General features: G+C 41.1%; 1 protein-coding gene across 4 annotated transcripts in view; it reads right to left on the bottom strand.

Moving 5' to 3' along the window:
- lmbrd1 (LMBR1 domain containing 1) overlaps nucleotides 1–19718 on the bottom strand; it is a 199565-nt gene that overhangs the window by 163126 nt on the left and 16721 nt on the right. Inside the window, exons 2-4 of one of the 4 annotated variants that reach the window (XM_072250485.1) lie at nucleotides 11395–11420; nucleotides 11064–11240; nucleotides 6288–6351 (exon numbers count right to left, since the gene is read on the bottom strand). The exons of 1 other annotated variant lie outside the window; for it this stretch is intronic. In XM_072250485.1, the coding sequence (XP_072106586.1) occupies nucleotides 6288–6351; nucleotides 11064–11240; nucleotides 11395–11420 (267 nt within the window). The remainder of the gene's footprint in view (nucleotides 1–6287; nucleotides 6352–11063; nucleotides 11241–11394; nucleotides 11421–19718) is intronic. 2 more of the 4 variants (XM_072250481.1, XM_072250494.1) reach the window with 2 other exon arrangements.

The raw sequence follows: 19718 nt of genomic DNA, 5'->3' as shown, positions 1-19718 counted from the left end.
ACTTGTCTCCTGCAACTTCAGGATGACTACCTCCCTGTAACTTTAATCAATTATATCCTCACTCTCCCATACAAGCCAAAGGTCATCCAGTTGCTGCTCCAGATCCCTAACATGGTCTTCAAGGAGCTGCAGCTGAGTGCACTTCACGCAGATGTAGTTCCCCGGAAGACTCTGGGTCTCCCAGTTCTCCAACATCTGGCACGAAGAGTACACCACAGCCATTTAAATGGTACAGTAAGAGGGGGAAAAAAACTAAAAGGACACCTTAACAGATGCTTTACATAGAGCCGATGCCTCTTCTGAGCCGAAGCCTCCTTTGAGGCAAAGCCTGTCGCTTCTACTCTCGCCACTGGTCTACTCCTGTACAATGGCCGCCCCAATTATCCCTTTTGAACTTTTATTTAGTTCCTTGAGTTCTGTTGACGCCACTGATAGGCTATGTACAATGGACAAACGCTCTCGATGCAACCTCTTTAAATAACCACAGCTGACCTGCGAGAAATCCCTCTTGGTAAAGCTCTGTTGATGCTGCTGATCGGATAGACCACATAAAATACAGGAGCTGAATTAACAATTCAGCTCTAAATCTCTTCCACCATTCAATCTTGGTTGATTTTTTTTCCCCCAACTCCATCCTTCCACATTCTCATTACTCTAACACCCTTACCAATCACGAACCTATAAATCTCTGCTTTTAATACACTATCTATTAAGGAATTCAAGCAGGAACAGTCAGGGCCATGATATGCTCCCAGGAATATGGGATATCAGGAAAACTTTCAGAGCAGGTGGTAAGCACACGTGTAGAAAATGTGTCCAGCTGCAGCTCCTGACTGACCACATTTCACTATATGTTGATGCATTTCACTGTTTTGATGTGCATGTGACGAATAAATCACAGCACAGCTGAGACTGTGGATGGACTCTGCAGAGTGTCTGCACCACTGGGAGCATTGTGGATAGCACCATTTTGCAATTTGGTCACACCTTAGGTACAGGCAATGGGTGATCACCAAACATAAGGCAAACAAGAATACCTGGTGACCATTCACCTTGCAAACAGGTATAGCATTTCAGATATTGTTCTGGGGGGTGGGGTCCCCTTTGGGGAAAGAAGCACTGGCCAAATTTGTGGCACCACAGTATTGTACAGCAGGAGAGGAAAAAAAGACTACGAAAACTGCAGTGGGAGGGAACTCACTGGTGAGTGGAAGCGAAAGGCCTTTCTGCAGTGCATAAGACCTCTTAATGGTATATTGCCTCCTTGGAGTAGCCATTTGATGCTGCAAGACATTCTCAGATGGAATGGAGACCAGCCATTGGTAAGCATAGATACAAAGGGAGATCAGATCTTGCAAAGTGAACTTAGTTAGGTAGGTTAATAGAGCAAAACAGAAGGTTGTTACAACAGGACAGATTGCACCCAAACTGAGATGGTGCACAACATTAAAACAAGGTTGCTTATGCAGCTGTGGAGAGCTGAAACTCAAATGCCAAGGGGATGGTATGCAAAACAGTAATACTGCAGGTGGAAAGTGAGAGTAAAATACTGAATATAAACCAACTGAGGATTAGTAGAAAGAATACATTGGGATATTTAAGCAAATAGGTTAAACTGTATTTACTTAATGCAAGGAATCAGATGGCAAAACTGATGAACTTTGAGCATTAATCAGCACAGAAATATGTAATTACAATCGCAGAAACAACAATGAAAGAAGGCCAGGACACCAGCTCAGCATTTCAGGCAATAGAGGCTTCAGACATGAAAGACAAGGTGCTAAAAGAAGAAGTGCAATATTGATTAGGAAGAACATTACTGCAGGGAGGTCATCTTGAAAAACTTTTCCAATGAAGCTCCATGGAAAAAACAGAATAAGAATGGGCTATCAACTGCTAAGGCTATATACAGGACTCCCCCAACAATCAGCAAGAGAAACAGGAGCAATTATATTGACAAATCACAAAGTCAAATGATGGCAGTAAGCTGCAGCTGTGGATTTTAACTTCCCTAATAGTGACTGGAAGTTCCTGAATGCAAAGGGATTAGATAGGAAAGAATTTATAAAGTTTATCCAAGAGTTTGTTTTAACCAAAATGATTCTGCTGCATTTAATATTGGGAAATGAAGCTAACAAATGGTAGAAATGTCAGTGGGCATTTTGCAAAAAGTGATCATAATTCTTTAAGTTTCAAGGTAGTCACAGAGGGGGATAAGGATGGTTCACAAGTTGAGGTCCTAAATTGAGAGAAAGAGATTATTTCAAAAACAAAGTAGGATTTGACAAATGTAGTTTGACAGCAGCTGCCTTTCAGGTTAAAAAAATACAACAAATGGGTATTTTACAAATTAAGAGTTCAGGGGTAGTGCAGTAGATTGTGAGGAAGGTTGCAAAAGGCTACAAAATGATACAGTTCAGCAGAAGGTTGAGCAGAGCAATCACAAATGTCATTTTATCCTGAAAATTGAAATGTAATACATTTTAGGAAGGTAAACAAGGGGAGGACATACACAGTAAATGGTAGGGCACAGATGAACAGAAGGGTTTTGGGTACAGGTCCATAGATCAATAACATTCGAAGCACAGTTGAAAAAGGTGAAGGTGGTGCAAGGAATTATTGTCTTCACTAGTCTTGGCATAGAATGTAAGAGATGGGATGTCATAACACAGTTTTATTAAAGTTAGACCACATCTTGCGAGTTCTAATCACCACACAAAAGGGTGTGATTGTGCTGGAGAGGGTGGAGTGGAGATTCACTGGGATTGTGTATACCAATGAGGACAGATCTTTTATTTCTTGCTGATATGCAATTGCTGGGGGAGGGGGTTTAGTAAATTATACAGCATTTACAAGGACGGGGTTTGGGTGGACAAGACACCCAAACTCACAAATCTGGCAGGACCAAAGTCATATCCACCCTAGACATGCGAAGCCTGAGAAATGCTGCAGAATCCAGCCGCTGTTAGCAAGGGGCAAACGAGCCATGTTTCCAGAGATAACCAGTAAAAGGGGATCTCACTAGTAAATGAGATTAGAAGTAGTCACAAAGGGCAACATGGGCACGGTGGGCCAAAAGGCCCATTTTTAAAACCTACTGGATTCAAACTAACAGAGGAAAACACAATCGAGAAAAATCAAAGTATTGAATACAGGGGATGGGATGTTATGTTGAAGTTGTACAAGACATTGGTGAGGCCTAATTTGTATTGTGTGCACTTTTGGTAACTTACCTACAGTAAAGATGTAAATAAGGTTGAAAGAGTACAGGAAAAAATTACAAGGACATTGCCAGTTCTGGAGGACCTGAGTTATAAGGAAAGACTGAACAGGTTAGGACTTTATTCCGTGGAACGTAGAAGATGGAGAGGAGATTTGATAGAGGTATACAAAATTATGAGAAGTATAGATAGGGTAAATGCAAGCAGGCTTTTTCCACTGAGGTTGGAACCAGAGGTCATGGATAACGGGTGAAAGGTGAAAACTTTAGGGGATCATGAGGTGAAACTTCTACACTCAAAGGGTCATGAGCTACCAAGCACAAGCGGTATATGCAAGCTCCATTTCAACACTTAAGAGAATTTTGGATAGGTACATGGACCTTAGGGGTATGTATGGAGGACTATTGTCCAGGTGCAGGTCGATAGGAGAAGGCAGTTTAAATTGTTTGATACAGACTAGATTAGCTGAACAGCCCATTTCTGTGCTGTACTTTTCTATGACTCTAAAAGTGGGAAGTGCCCTTTAACATTAATGAAACTCCAAGAATTCAATGTCACTGGAAGGAATTTAACCTGGTTTGATGGCTATAGTCTTTCACATTTGGTTTTCTGTGGTTCAGCTTAATTTTTTCTGCATTTTTAGCCTTCCATTGCATTTTTCAAACTTGCATACATTGAAACATCAACTGTGTAAGGTGAATTTCCAACAAGAACAAATAATGAAGATTGTGGCAGGAACTCTCTCATTTACAATCCATACTAGTTCCTTAGGAAGAAATTCAGAAAATAGATAAGAAATGGCATACTATCTATAAAAGATGCATCAAAAGTCTTCTTTTCCACCAAATGGTCTCTAAGGCAAGATGTCTACAAGACAATATCAAGAATCAAGGATTTTCCTTCCATTTACTACTGATAAATCTAAATGTTCTCAAAGATTTAACAATAATATTTACCTCACTGGTAATACATTATTAAATCACATCAAATTGAAGGAGTCACTCTGGTAGCTCTCATCATAAAATTATGTTAATGAAATATGTATATGAAAAAAGAAAAAAAAAGGCTCATCCACTAATGCCCACATCTTGTGAATGAATGACAAAGTCAAGTACCTAAGTTGTCCTCCCCTCTCCATTGACACCCCCAGCCTCCCCTCTCCCCGCTCTGATCCCAGCTCTTATCCATGCCGGGTCTTTACCATCCCCTCCAACCTTCAACTGTCGGAGGCAGAACGCTCTGTCCTCAGTAAGGGCCTCATCTTTGTCCCCCTTCACCCACACCTCAGCGAATTCCGTGTTCGCCACGATGCAGAACTCTTCTTCTGCCGTCTCCGTCTCCGAGCCTACTTCTTCAGCAAGGACTCTTCCACCCCCACCGATGACCCCTTCTCCCGTCTTCAACCCTCCTCTTCTTCATGGACACCCCACTCTGGTCTTCTGCCTGCTCTGGATCTCTTTATCGCTAACTGCCGACGGGACATCAACCGTCTCGACTTCACCGCACCTTGCTCTCATTCCAACCTCACTCCTTCAGAACGCTCTGCTCTCCACTCCCTCCGCACTAATCCTAACCTTATTATTAAACCCGCCGATAAGGGGGGTGCTGTTGTAGTCTGGCGTACTGACCTCTACCTTGCCGAGGCACAGCGACAACTCGCGGATACCTCCTCTTACTTACCCCTCGATCGTGACCCCACTAAGGAGCACCAGGCCATTGTCTCCCACACCATCACTGACTTCATCCGCTCAGGGGATCTCCCATCCACTGCTACTAACCTTATAGTTCCCACACCTTACACTTCCCGTTTCTACCTCCTACCCAAGATCCACAAACCTGCCTGTCCTGGTAGACCTATTGTCTCAGCTTGCTCCTGCCCCACCGAACTCGTTTCTGCATACCTCGACACGGTTTTATCCCCCCTTGTTCAATCCCTTCCTATGTTCGTGACACTTCTCACGCTCTTAAACTTTTCGATGATTTTAAGTTCCCTGGCCCCCACCACTTTATTTTCACCATGGATATCCAGTCCCTATATACTTCCATCCCCCATCAGGAAGGTCTCAAAGCTCTCTGCTTCTTTTTGGATTCCAGACCTAATCAGTTCCCTCTACCACCACTCTGCTCCGTCTAGCGGAATTAGTCCTTACTCTTAATAATTTCTCCTTTGGCTCCTCCCACTTCCTCCAAACTAAAGGTGTAGCTATGGGCACCTGTATGGGTCCTAGCTATGCCTGACTTTTTGTTGGCTTTGTGGAACAATCTATGTTCCGTGCCTATTCTGGTATCTGTCCCCCACCTTTCCTTCGCTACATCGACGACTGCATTGGCGCTGCTTCCTGCACACATGCTGAGCTCGTTGACTTTATTAACTTTGCCTCCAACTTTCACCCTGCCCTCAAGTTTACCGGTTCATTTCCAACACCTCCCTCCCCTTTCTAGCTCTTTCTGTCTCTGCCTCTGGAGACAGCTTATCCACTGATGTCTACTATAAGCCTACTGACTCTCACAGCTATCTGGACTATTCCTCTTCTCACCCTGTCTCTTGCAAAAATGCCATCCCCTTCTCGCAATTCTTCCGTCTCCGCCGCATCTGCTCTCAGGATGAGGCTTTTCATTCCAGGATGAGGGAGATGTCCTCCTTTTTTAAAGAAAGGGGCTCCCCTTCCTCCACTATCAACTCTGCTCTCAAACGCATCTCCCCCATTTCACGTACATCTGCACTCACTCCACCCTCCCGCCACTCCACTAGGAATAGGGTTCCCCTGGTCCTCACCTACCACCCCACCAGCCTCCGGGTCCAACATATTATTCTCCGTAACTTCCGCCACCTCCAACGGGATCCCACCACTAAGCACATCTTTCCCTCCCCCCAGCTCTCTGCTTTCCGCAGGGATTGCTCCCTACGCGACTCCCTTGTCCATTCGTCCCCCCCATCCCTCCCCACTGATCTCCCTCCTGGCACTTATCCTTGTAAGCGGAACAAGTGCTACAAAAGGCAATTGTGCTGAACTCAAAGAATACAAGTTAAATTTAGTAAAAAAAATATTGTAAAAAATAACATACTGTAATATCCATACAAGACAGTGTCTTCAATATTCTTCCTCGTGATATTATCTGCTGCCCATTCCTTTAAGGAAAAAAATAGTTGGGGTTATTAGGAGAAACAAATTGGTCCAGTAAAATTTATTTTATTCAAATACCAACACACTCAGAATCCAATAATAATGGTTAAATCTCCAACATTGTCAGAGAAGCTCATGTGATATCCAAGATTACAAAGATTTTCTCAGAAAAAACATACTGAATGACGCATTCCATATCTGGCGTGCTGTATGTGCCTACCTAGATAAACTAGGCTTGTTTTAGTTGGAGCAGTGAAGATCAAGGGTGTGTATAATTGAGATATTAAAAAATTATAAAAGCCAAAGACAAGATAATTAATAAGAAACATTTCCCCCTAACAGAGGTTTCCATAACAAAGTGGCATAATAGTACATGAAGCGCCAGAGTCAAGTTGTTTAACTTATTGCACGAGTAGAGTCAGTTAACAAATTATCTGGATCATGTCGGTTAATGAAAGTTGAGGGGTTTTTAAGGAAGATATTTTTTTCATCCAGAGGGTGACTGGAATCTGAAATTAAATGCCTGAAGAGCTGGAGAAGCAAGTACTCTCATACTGTTTGTGTTCAGATTAACATTTGAAATGCCAAGGACAGGATAATAGGATTAGTGCACACACAGCTCTCAATGATGGGTAACTTAAACAGAACTTGTGAATACAGATACAAGTTATGGAAACACAGAGTGCACAAACTATGTTCTGAAATTAACTCTCTAGAATCTGGCATATTTAAAAATATAAATTGCTGAAAATTAACAGTGGACGAGTTCCTCAGCATTACACAGAATGTAGGAACTTCACTGTTTTGCAAAGTCTACTTTACATCATTAATTTTTTTTTGGATGAAGGTAGAGAAGAATTTTCAGGTGTGGAGTATGAGCTGAGTTCCTCCAGCAGTTTGTTGCAGGAATATTTTAGGTGTTTTTATTTCCCTTATGTTAGGTGATGTTTTTCTTTCCACCACTAAGAGAAACTACCACAACACTATGACAGGGAGGAGGAGGAGGTGTTATTCTAAAGATAGTGATACAGCTGGAACACCATGCCAGATACAAACAGAAAGCTGACTTTTTCCACATGTTCACATATTCATGTGGAAAACACATTGCCATTGTTACCCGAATATCACCACAGAAAGTGACTCATTGTAGTGAACAGCTCATTATCACCTCACACTAAAACCAGCCTGGAATCCTGGGAGAACTTGAATCGTTAAAAATACAAGAAATTGAATTTTAAAGAAATGACTCAAAGCCAGTAACAAAAATTAAACACAATAAAATAAAAGGACAGATATTTTATCATGCCCATAGTTAACATACTGACTCAGTGGTTCACATTCAGATGTGATTTCATGATGGTATACCAAAACTAGAAAATTAACATCATCATCTTCCTGGTAGATCTAACTGCTGACTCTTTGTTTAGGTGAAATCAGCTATTTGTACATTCATACATTTGCTTTAATTTTCTTCTTAATCTCTGAATCTTACTGATTGACGGTTAAAATAATGTAAACTGCTGAGTGCAACTTCTAAAAGCCAATTAAGATATTGCAATCTGTACAAGCAGAGTACCTAAATAATACATTTAGTATTGTATCTCAGAATATTTCAGCAGCTCAAAAGCATGTTGCGTGCTCTTGATAAGATGTTCTCTGCCAATTAATTAAGCTCAGCTGCTCTGCAAATTACATACATGATGATTCTCAGTGGTGTTAAGTACAACTAATAAATTGCCAGTTTAGCAGACGAGGGAGATGGGTGTGTACTCAAAAGGTGATGCTGTTTTATCCTGATGATGACTTCCAAACCTCTTATAAAATTGTCTTGTACAGGTGACCCATGTTACAGAGGGGTGGAGCTGTATTCTCAGCAGATGGTTTGCATCTTGACTTTATTTATTCACTTTGTTTCCCAGAAATTTCACAAGTGCAAATTTTATTCCATATCTCAGATTTTTGGCTGTGACTTTTAAATTCCAAAAGGGCAAATTACCACTGCCCCAAATTTGGGGTTGTCTCTAATTATAAACACCAAGCCTGTAACAACTAGATCATGACAAAGTCAATTACGATATATCTTGCTGAATTCCAAACACATAATTGAATCTATACCAACGCTTAACATATTTGATACTCCATACTCTTCGTAAACCAGATATTTTAGTTATCAAATTATGCCACTATCAGTGCTAAATATGATTAAATACAAAAGAAAAAATGAATCTCATAATATTCCAGAAATTGGGAAGAGGGGTGAAAGGGATGATACAAATTCATAAGTCAAACTCAAACCTGTAAATTCTAAAAATGAAATCCATCAACCTATTGGGTAAATCTGGAAAGAAAATCTGCTGCCTGCAAGCTCTAGAAGGAATTAACAGAAAAAGCAAATGAAGATGCACCAGATGCAGCACTTAACAAAGTTGGGCACTGTTTATTCCTCTCCATAGAACTGCTCATCCTGCAATAAAAAAAACTTGAGAAGCAATTTGAAAAAGACATATACAACATCACAACTGGTTTAGAAAGGGGGAAGGTATTCGCAAAAGAGAATGTAAGATACCTTTATAAAATTTCCAGCTGAAGATAAATTATGAGTAAAACCAGACAGTGGTTATACTCTGGGAAATTCACTGAATGCAAAAGTAATAGAAACAGGGCCTCAAGGAATTAAGTAACCATAAACAAAATAAATGTCGTGCTGTGAGGCATGGGACCACCCAGATTACTTACCAGGAGTCAACATATTACACGGACTGAGTAAGTTTCCATTTGTAATGAAAGAATTGATTATGGGGAGCAAGGACATGGCAGACCAATTGAATAATTACTTTGGTTCTGTCTTCACTAAGGAGGACATAAATAATCTTCCAGAAATAGTAGGGGAGAGAGGGTCCAGTGAGATGGAGGAACTGAGGGAAATACATGTTAGTAGGGAAGTGGTGTTAGGTAAATTGAAGGGATTGAAGGCAGATAAATCCCCAGGGCCAGATGGTCTGCATCCCAGGGTGCTTAAGGAAGTAGCCCAAGAAATAGTGGATGCATTAGTGATAATTTTTCAAAACTCGTTAGATTCTGGACTAGTTCCTGAGGATTGGAGGGTGGCTAATGTAACTCCACTTTTTAAAAAAGGAGGGAGAGAGAAACCGGGGAATTATAGACCGGTTAGCCTAACGTCGGTGGTGGGGAAACTGCTGGAGTCAGTTATCAAGGATGTGATAACAGCACATTTGGAAAGCGGTGAAATGATCGGACAAAGTCAGCATGGATTTGTGAAAGGAAAATCATGTCTGACGAATCTCATAGAATTTTTTGAGGATGTAACTAGTAGAGTGGATAGGGGAGAACCAGTGGATGTGGTATATTTGGATTTTCAGAAGGCTTTTGACAAGGTCCCACACAGGAGATTAGTGTGCAAACTTAAAGCACATGGTATTGGGGGTAAGGTATTGGTGTGGGTGGAGAGTTGGTTAGCAGACAGGAAGCAAAGAGTGGGAATAAACGGGACCTTTTCAGAATGGCAGGCGGTGACTAGTGGGGTACCGCAAGGCTCAGTGCTGGGACCCCAGTTGTTTACAATATATATTAATGACTTGGATGAGGGAATTAAATGCAGCATCTCCAAGTTTGCGGATGACACGAAGCTGGGTGGCAGTGTTAGCTGTGAGGAGGATGCTAAGAGGATGCAGGGTGACTTGGATAGGTTAGGTGAGTGGGCAAATTCATGGCAGATGCAATTTAATGTGGATAAATGTGAAGTTATCCACTTTCGTGGCAAAAATAGGAAAACAGATTATTATCTGAATGGTGGCCGATTAGGAAAAGGGGAGGTGCAACGAGACCTGGGTGTCATTATACACCAGTCATTGAAAGTGGGCATGCAGGTACGGCAGGTGGTGAAAAAGACGAATGGTATGCTGGCATTTATAGCGAAAGGATTCGAGTACAGGAGCAGGGAGGTACTACTGCAGTTGTACAAGGCCTTGGTGAGACCACACCTGGAGTATTGTGTGCAGTTTTGGTCCCCTAATCTGAGGAAAGACATCCTTGCCATAGAGGGAGTACAAAGAAGGTTCACCAGATTGATTCCTGGGATGGCAGGACTTTCATATAAAGAAAGACTGGATGAACTGGGCTTGTACTCGTTGGAATTTAGAAGATTGAGGGGGGATCTGATTGAAACGTATAAGATCCTAAAGGGATTGGACAGGCTAGATGCAGGAAGATTGTTCCCGATGTTGGGGAAGTCCAGAACGAGGGGCCACAGTTTGAGGATAGAGGGGAAGCCTTTTAGGACCGAGATTAGGAAAAACTTCTTCACACAGAGAGTGGTGAATCTGTGGAATTCTCTGCCACAGGAAACAGTTGAGGCCAGTTCACTGGCTATATTTAAGAGGGAGTTAGATATGGTCCTTGTGGCTACGGGGGTCAGGGGGTATGGAGGGAAGGCTGGGGCGGGGTTCTGAGTTGGATGATCAGCCATGATCATAATAAATGGTGGTGCAGGCTCGAAGGGCCGAATGGCCTACTCCTGCACCTATTTTCTATGTTTCTATGTAATTGTTTTATTTTAATACTAAGTTGAGTTTTGGAAATAGTAATTTCACCATAGATGTTATAATTCCAGAAGTATATTTCAATTACTGTACATTTTCAATGTCTCTATATACTAATTAAATTTATCTATTGAGCAAGTTTAATAGAAGTAATGTACCTTGTAAGATCCTTTGGAGTCCTTCATGTAAGATACAAGGAATATATCAACTGGTAACAACGATGAAGTGATCAGTGCAAGAGCAAGTGCACATATTGCAGTTATGGTGGAGACAACCTCACTTTCTTGTTGACTCTGGTATCGGCGGATATATATCCAGCAGAATACTAGAATTGCCTGCAAGACACAAGTATCACTGGAAATGAAGAGATCTCAACACTGGAAATGAAGAGATCTCAACACTGGAGAAACCAAATGTAGGCTGTAAAACAAATTTGATCTTGAGCGTCAAGTTGGCTGACAATTCCGGACTTTTTTTTTGTGTCCTTACCTTCCATCTTGGCACATTGCAGCTTTCTGGACTCAGCATCGAAATGAACAATTTCAGATAACCAAGATAATCATTTTGTTTATCCCTTCCCTTCTCCTCCTCTGTCCATCAACTCCTGGTTTCCTTCCCTCCCTTTCTTCTATGATCCACTGTCTTATTAGATTCCTCCTTCGTCAGTCCTTTACCTCTTCCACATCACCTCTTAGCTTCTGATTTCTTTTCCCCCGCTCCAGCATGGACCTTCTTCCTCATCTAGTCTCACTTATTACCTGCCCACTTGTACTCCTCCCCTTCCCCTTCCCCCCAACCTTCTTATTCTGGCTTTTGCCTATTAAATATGCCTCTTCAATAACAGGGCAACCAAAACGATACAGTACTCCAAGTGCAGCCACAAAAATTACTTTTAGAACTATAGCATAATGTCCCAAATCCTGATTGATAAAGGCTTCAACACCTTCTCAAATACCCTGTTCAGCTATGATGCCGCTTTCAACAAGCTGTCCTCTTGTACTCTTTGGATCCTCTATTCCATTACTCTCCATAGTGCCCTACCAGTCATAGTGCAAATCCTGGAGGTTTTCCTCTAGGTGTTCCAATCTCCTTCTACATCTCAAAGACTTGCTTGGAGCACTTTTGCTGATCTGTTATTTTTAAACCACCAAGCTACCTAACCACTTCACTACCTAGTACTTGCAACCCTTGCATTCTGGGGTGTTAGATTCCTAGAAAGGAATCTGTATCGCAAATTTCCATAATTCAAAGCTGCATCGTCCATGTATGCATCAAGAAATGAGAGTTTTTTTTAAAAAAAATGTATTTAATTACTTGTTCTCCTTCACATAAATTCTGTTATAGCAAATTTCAATTCATATCTCAAATTTTTGGGTAGTAATTTGTCAAATCTGCAGGGGTGAATTTCGTTTGCCCAAACTGCAGGGTTTTCCTGCATATTATGTGCCTATGGTCTGTAGCTGATAAGCTGATGCACAGTATCAAAATGTTAATACATTTTTAAAACAAAAGGAAGTATTACTAACAGTCTATTTGTGTAAAATAGTACTTTTGAATATGACTTTGGTCAGTTATTCGTTAGTTGTTAGCAAACAACAAATGTCATGAAAAATGTCGTAATAATAAACATGATTCTGATTCTAAAAGTATAACAGCTGTCAATGCAAAATAGCCTCCTTTTTGCATTAAGATGTAAATACAAAGGGATTTAAAAGGATCTGGTGCTTTCCTGGAGTATATAATGAATAAACTTCTCGAACTTCCAGCCAGGTATAAGTATCAATTATAACCTATTTTTCAATGATAAACTCTTTCATCTTCATCCTTGTACCCGGCTGAAAGCCTGAAAAGAGTTTATTCATCCAAAAGGGATGTTATTATTACAAAATCAAACTTAAAAGAGCAAATTCACACCCCAAATCAGCACCAGCTATATGTTCTTGTCCCAATCACAACTACAAAAGGGCTGATTAAACAACATAAATAAGCAAAATCTAAAGATGTAAGAATCCAGAACACAAAAATGGGAAACACAAAGAATAATCACCAAATGCAGCATCTTTTGCGAAAAAAAATACAGGATTTCAAACTTCAAGATGCCTGGGTTTAAAGGAACAAGTAATCCATCTGTCCAATACATTATCAATCTACAATGTATCAGCATTTGTTCTATCTTTAACTTTATTCCAATTGGCTGCATTGGGGAAAAAATCACATACTGCATAGTCATAGTTATACAATATTGAAACACATTCTTCAGTCCAATTAATTCATGCTAATAAAGGTGCCTTCCTCTGCTAGACCAATTTGCTTAGTTTCGCCTATATCCCTCCAACCTTTCCTATCCATGTACCTGTCCAAAATATTTTCTAAATATTCCAACCACCACTCTCTGCGTCAAAATCTTGCCCCTTCTGTTCAAACCTATTTCCCATCACCTTAAACCAATGTCCTCTACATTTAGACTCCTGTATCCTGGGTAAAAAATACTCCAACCATTTATCTTATCTATGCCCCTCACGATTTCATAAACCTCTACAAGGTCATCTCTCAGTTTCTTTGCTCCAAGGAACACACTGCTAGCCTATCCAGTCTCTCCTTAAAACTCAAGTGCGCTACTTCCAGCAATACCCATGTCAATCTTCGCTGCATCCTCGAGCTTAATCACATCCTTATGGAATGGTGACCAGAATTACACAATGTTCCAAATGCAGCCTCATCAATATCTTGTGTGCTATAACATGATACTGCATCTCTTGTACTTGATGCCCCTTCTTCACTACCTGTCCACCTGTGTTGCCACTTTCAGGAAAATATTAACTTCCAACACTGGGATCTGTGTTCTACAAAACTCATCAGGGCCCTGGCATTCTCTATGTATGTCCTGTCCCAGTTTACCATCTCAAAATACATCACTTCAGATTTGTCTCAATTAAATTCCATCCGCTATTTCTTTACCTCCTTTCCCAGTTGATTTAAATCCAAGTCAACCTTCTCCACCATCTACTACAGCAGCAATTTTGATATCATCCACAAAAAGGTATGAATCAAGCAAACTACATTCTCGTCCAACTCAACATATACTCTGTGACCACTTTATTAGATACAGGAGATACACAATAAAGTAGCGACTAATCGCAATCTGGCTTAATATCAGCAGCATATGTAGTGAAATTTGTTTTCTTTGCAGCAGCAGTACAATGTATAACAGAAAAAACTGAAGTACAGTAATATACATTTTAAATAGTTAAATAAGTTGTGCAAAAATAGGAATTAAAAGTATTGAGGTTGAGTTCATGGGTTCAATGTCCATTCAGGAATCGATGGCAGAGGGGAAGAAGCGGCTCCTAAATCGTTAAGTGTGTGCCTTCAGGCTTCTGTACCTCCTTCCTGATGGTAACAATGAGAACAAGGCATGACTTGGGTGATAAGGGTCTTTAATGATGTAAGACGTTCTTTTGAGGCATCACTCCTTGAAGATGTCCTGGATATTATGGAGGCAAGTGCCCCTGATGGAGCTGATTAAGTTTACAACTCTCTGTGGCTTATTTCAATCCTGTGCAGTACCCTCCATTCCCCCATACCAGACGATGATGCAGCCAGTTATAATCCTCTCCATGGTACATCTGTAGAAATTTGCGCGCATCTTTGGTAACATACCAAACCTCCTCGAACTCCTAATAAAATTTAGCCACTATCATGCCATCTTTGTGTTGTGCCAGCAATATGCTTGGAACCTCAGAGATATTGACACCCAGGAACCCGAAATTGTTCACCTTCCACTTCTGATCACCCTATGAGAACTGGCCTGTGTTCCCTCATCTTACCCTTTCTGAAGTCCACAATCAGTTCTTTTGGTCTTACTGACATGAGTTCAAGGTTGTTGCTGCAACACCATTCAACTAGCTGATATATCTCACTCCTGTATGCTCTCTCATCACCATCTGAACCTCTGCCATTAGTTGCATCATAGTTATAAATGACATGTAAGCTGTGCCTAGTCACACAGTCACTGGTGTAGAGAGTAGAGCAGTGGGCTAAGCACACATCCCTGAGGAGAGCCAGTGTTGACTGTCAGCAAGGTGGAGATATCATTTCCAATCAGCAAACATTGTGGTCTTCTGGTTGGGAAGTCAAGAACCCAGTTGCAAAGAGAGGTACAGAGGCCTAGGTTCTGGAGCTTTTTGATCAGAAATATAGGAATAATTGTGTTAAAGGCTGAGCTGCAGTCAACAAACATCCTGACTTAAGTATTTGTATTGTCCAGGTGATCCAGTGCTGGGTCAAGAGCCAATGAGATCACATCTGCTGTAGACCTATTGTAGCGATAGACAAATTGCAGTACGTCCAGGTTCTTGCTGAGACAGGATTCTTCCAGCCATAACCAACCTCTCAGAGCACTTCATCACCATAGATGAGAGTGCTACTAGTCTTTAAGGCAGCTCACCCTGCTCTTCTTGGGCACTGGTATAATTCTTGCCCTTTTGAAGTATGTGGGAACTTCGAACTATAGCAATGAGAGCCAAGTGTATTTCTTCATGTTCGTGGTCTTCTGCTGCTGTAGCCCATCACTTCAAGATTCATAGATGCTCTTCTGCACAGCACTGTTGTAACGCCTGGTTACTTGAGTTACTGTCACCTTCCTGTCAGCTTGAATCAGTCTGGCTATTTTCCTCTGACCTGTCTTAGCAAGGCACTTCACCCACAAAACTGACACACAATGGGTTTTTTTTGTTGTTTTTCCACACCATTCTCTATAAACTCTAGAGACAGTAATGTGTGAAAATACCAGATAAGCAGTTTCTGAGATTCTCAAACCACTCTGCCAGGCATCAATCATTCCACAGTCAAATTCACTTAAATCTCATTTCTTCTCCAGTCTGAACAACAATTGAACCTCTTGACAATGTCTGCATGCTTTTAAGCATCCAGTTGCTGCTGCAAGATTCACTGATTAGATACTTACATAATCGAGCAGGTGTTCATGTGTAACATATGAAGCGGCCTCTGAGGCTACGTCCACACTAGACCGGATAACTTTGAAAATGCCGGTTTTGAGTAAAACAACAGGCATCCACACGTTTTTCAAAATATCTCTGTCCACATTAAAATGGATATTTGGGCAAATCTACTCCGACTGGGCATGCGCAGACACATCTACAGAAAACAAGCAAAGAGGAAACGGTATAATACTTACGTTTCCGCGGCGGCATTGTGCTAGTTCCATTGGCCAAAAACTAGAGTACCAACAACAGCGAAAGAAAGTTTTCAACAATGTCTTCGAGGAATACAAAGAAAACCTCAGTTGAAAAAAGCAGACCAGACTTCTTCATTTAGACAGACAATGAAGTCCAGCTGTTTCTGCGAGTTACAAACGACTACAAAGTCAGCAAAGCAGTGGAGAACGTGGAGATGTTTAACTCCAAACAAGCTATAAACGTAGACAATAAAGTAAACAACATGCGCATCAAGCCGTCCTCTACCCAAGATCAACAAGAGAGTGGAATCTTCTGCTGCCAGACCTGCGCAGAATTTCTGGCATTAATATTTTTAAAGATAGACTCAATCAAATCAATTTAGGGGATCTAGTCAAAAAAGCTCACTTTACAATTTAACTCTCAAGCCGTTCACACCGACTGCGCGTTATAACAGCCATCCGGCAGTACCTGCGCAGCACCAAGCAGAAGCAGAAAAGCCATTGTTGTTGTGGTGTTGTCATGACAGCATTTTTAAATATCTCCGTTTACCCTGTCCACACTGCAAAGCGCAACAATCATTATCAAATTTACACACTCTGGAGAGTGTTTTAGAAAAGCTCCTTTTTTGGGGGATGAAAACGCCTTTTCAATGTGGATGGAGGGTCAAAAACAAGAGAAAAAGCTTCGTTTTTAAAATTAGCCGGTGTAGTGTGGATGTAACCTGAGCGTACATAGCAAACAACAGCGATCCCAGCACTGATCCCTGTGAAACATGACAGATCACAGGCCTCCAGTCTGAAAAGCAACATTCCACTACTAGGTCAATTTTGGATCCTATTAGTCTAGTCACCCTGGTTCTCACTTGATCTAAACTCTAAACCAGCCTAACATGTAGGACCTCATCAGAAGCCTTCGATGAAATCCACATACACAACATCTCCTGCCCTGCCTTCATCATTCTTCTTGGTAATAAAAAAAAATCAATCAAATTCATGAGACAATTTCCCATGCACACTATCCTCAACAAGTCCTTGCCTTTCCAAATCCAGATGGATCCTGTCTCTCAGAATCACCTTCAGCAAATATCCTCACTACCAATGTTAGGTTCACTGCAAACAGAGTTAATATTTTCTTTAAATCTGTAGTTCTGTCTTGGTCTTGCAATCCTTAAGGCACAACATCATTCGCCACCTTCCAGCCTTCTGCTGCCTCAGCTATGGTTAAGATACAAAAAAATCTCTGCCAGAGCACCAGCAGTTTCTTCTCTTACTTTCTAAATTACTAAATATACTAACTCAAGCTCCAGCTTCAGTCGCTGCAATGGAGAATTCATTATTAATATCCCAATGATTTATTCAAATTTTCCTTAGCTGGACCATTTTAAAAAGCGGTAGTCAACCCTACTTTAGGAACAGTTATACTTAATACTGGATCATTCAGCTATTATAATCTTAATGGGACCACTGTCATTCATCTATTGTGCCAGATTTAATTTAATCCAACAAGGAGTGCTTTACAGAACATTAGGTTGAATTGCAAGTAATGATTGCCTATTTGTATCCCAATTTGAGTAACTATCCAAGATTATTTGATAGACTTTTGTTTAGATCACAGTTTAAAGTGAAGTATCTCTGTAATTATTGCCCTTTATTAAAGAATTTTATGATCTGTGCTCTACTGAGCAGCAGAACAAATAGTGGAAACCTGCAATAAATATTTCAAACATTAGCATTTTTTTTAGTAATGCATTACCAGTTAAGAACTATTGAACAGAAAAGTGCATTAAAATATTAAAGATCAAGGACAACTACACTAAATCAAGTGGAATCTGCTATACCAGCTCTTTTCTGTTACAGCAGATTCACAATTGCAGCTTGAGATACAATAAGGCTTATTAAAGTACCATTTGTAGTCAGGGAACAATTTTGTTTCCTGTGAATGTGTCGTTTAAATGGTCATTGTTCACACTACATGGTAAATTGTTCGGCTTATGAGATCACATTACTGTTCATAGCAGCGTGGACTTGTTATAAAAGCAATCCTCTCCTGACTGGGTACAAGAATAGGAATCAAGGAACCACCGATATGGTAACGCATGCCTAAATCCCAAATACCCAAGGGCAAATTCTCAATTTTTTTTACACCTTGAACTTCTCAGACTGAAACATCAGAAAGGCAATAAAGTATACTTTCTTCCCCACTGTCATCCACGTTGCTTCAATGCCTAATCCCAAAGCAATTTATACTGCAAGATAACTTTTTTTTATTCTTGTGCTAGTACGAACTAGACATAGCTTTAGAATCAGAATCAGGTTTATTAACAACACAAACACAAGTAGGTGCTGGAAATCCAGAGTAACACAGAAAATGCTGGAGGAACTCAGGAGGTCAGGCATCAACTATGGAAATGAACAACAGTCAAAATTTCGGTCCGAGACCCTTCATCAGGGCTGGAAAGGAGGGGGGAAAAGAAGCCAGAATCAAGATTCAAAGTACATTTATTACCAACGAGATTTGTCTTCCTAGAGACAGTCACAAAACAAAGAAAACCATGGAGCCAATTAAATCCCCTCCCAACGTGCAAAGAAATGTCAAATAGCACAAATGGCAAAAAAGAGTGAGAAAAAACAGAATATAAAACAAAATCAAAAGAGTCCAGTCATATTCACGAACACAAGATGAAGGGTCTTGGCACAAAATGGCGACTGTTCACTATTTTTCAGAGATATTGCCTATCCTGTTGAGTTCTTCCAGCATTTTATGTGTGTTGTCAGACATATTCAGGTCAATGCAGTTCAGGCCAATCCAAGGTTGTGTTGTTCAATAGCTGCAGGGCACCCTGATCAAATTTCCCCAAAAAGCAATATATTAAAAAAAAGGGCAATGAGAAACCAGAAACACATCACAACATGAACTACAGAGTCCAACCCACAAACCACAACCATGGAATCAGGCACCATCGGGGAAGAGGGAGAACAGTTGGACACAGGGATCTTCCTCCGGCAAGAAGCTGGTAGACAGTACTGAACAGCCACTTGCCTTCACATCTCACCTCAATGATTTCAATCTTCCTCAGCTCTTTAATCACTGAGAAATAAAATCAATCGTAAGCTCATGACCTGCCTCCTGGCTTCTTGGCCTCAAAGCCACAAGTTTCACTTGTCACAGACCCCGTGACGGGAATAAAGAACCAGCAGAAATTGAAACCACTTTGGAGTCTCGTATTGCTATAAACTACTAATATTTATTAGTAACTACGCAATACAGTAATATAAATGTAAATAAATCAGGGAACAAGTTAGCAATGATTATATATAAAAGTAAGTGTGTGGAATATATATGTATGAAAAACCAAGCTTCTTTAAGTCTAGGGGTAAAAAGATACAGTCTTACGATGTTCAGTAAAGTTCAGTTCAGTTTGTGGTATTTAGTTGAGGGGGGGAGAGGGGGGGAGAGGGGGGAGGGGGGGGAGGGGGGGAGGGGGGGGAGGGGGGGAGGGGGGGAGGGGGGGGAGGGGGGAGGGGGGGGAGGGGGGGAGGGGGGGAGGGGGGGGAGGGGGGGGAGGGGGGGGAGGGGGGGGAGGGGGGGGAGGGGGGGGAGGGGGGGAGGGGGGGA

This window comes from Mobula birostris, chromosome 2 (genome assembly GCF_030028105.1).
Source record: "Mobula birostris isolate sMobBir1 chromosome 2, sMobBir1.hap1, whole genome shotgun sequence".
Lineage (NCBI taxonomy): Eukaryota > Metazoa > Chordata > Chondrichthyes > Myliobatiformes > Myliobatidae > Mobula > Mobula birostris.
The sequence above is the reverse complement of the archived record's forward strand: the minus strand, read 5'-3'. Positions and strand labels throughout refer to the sequence as shown.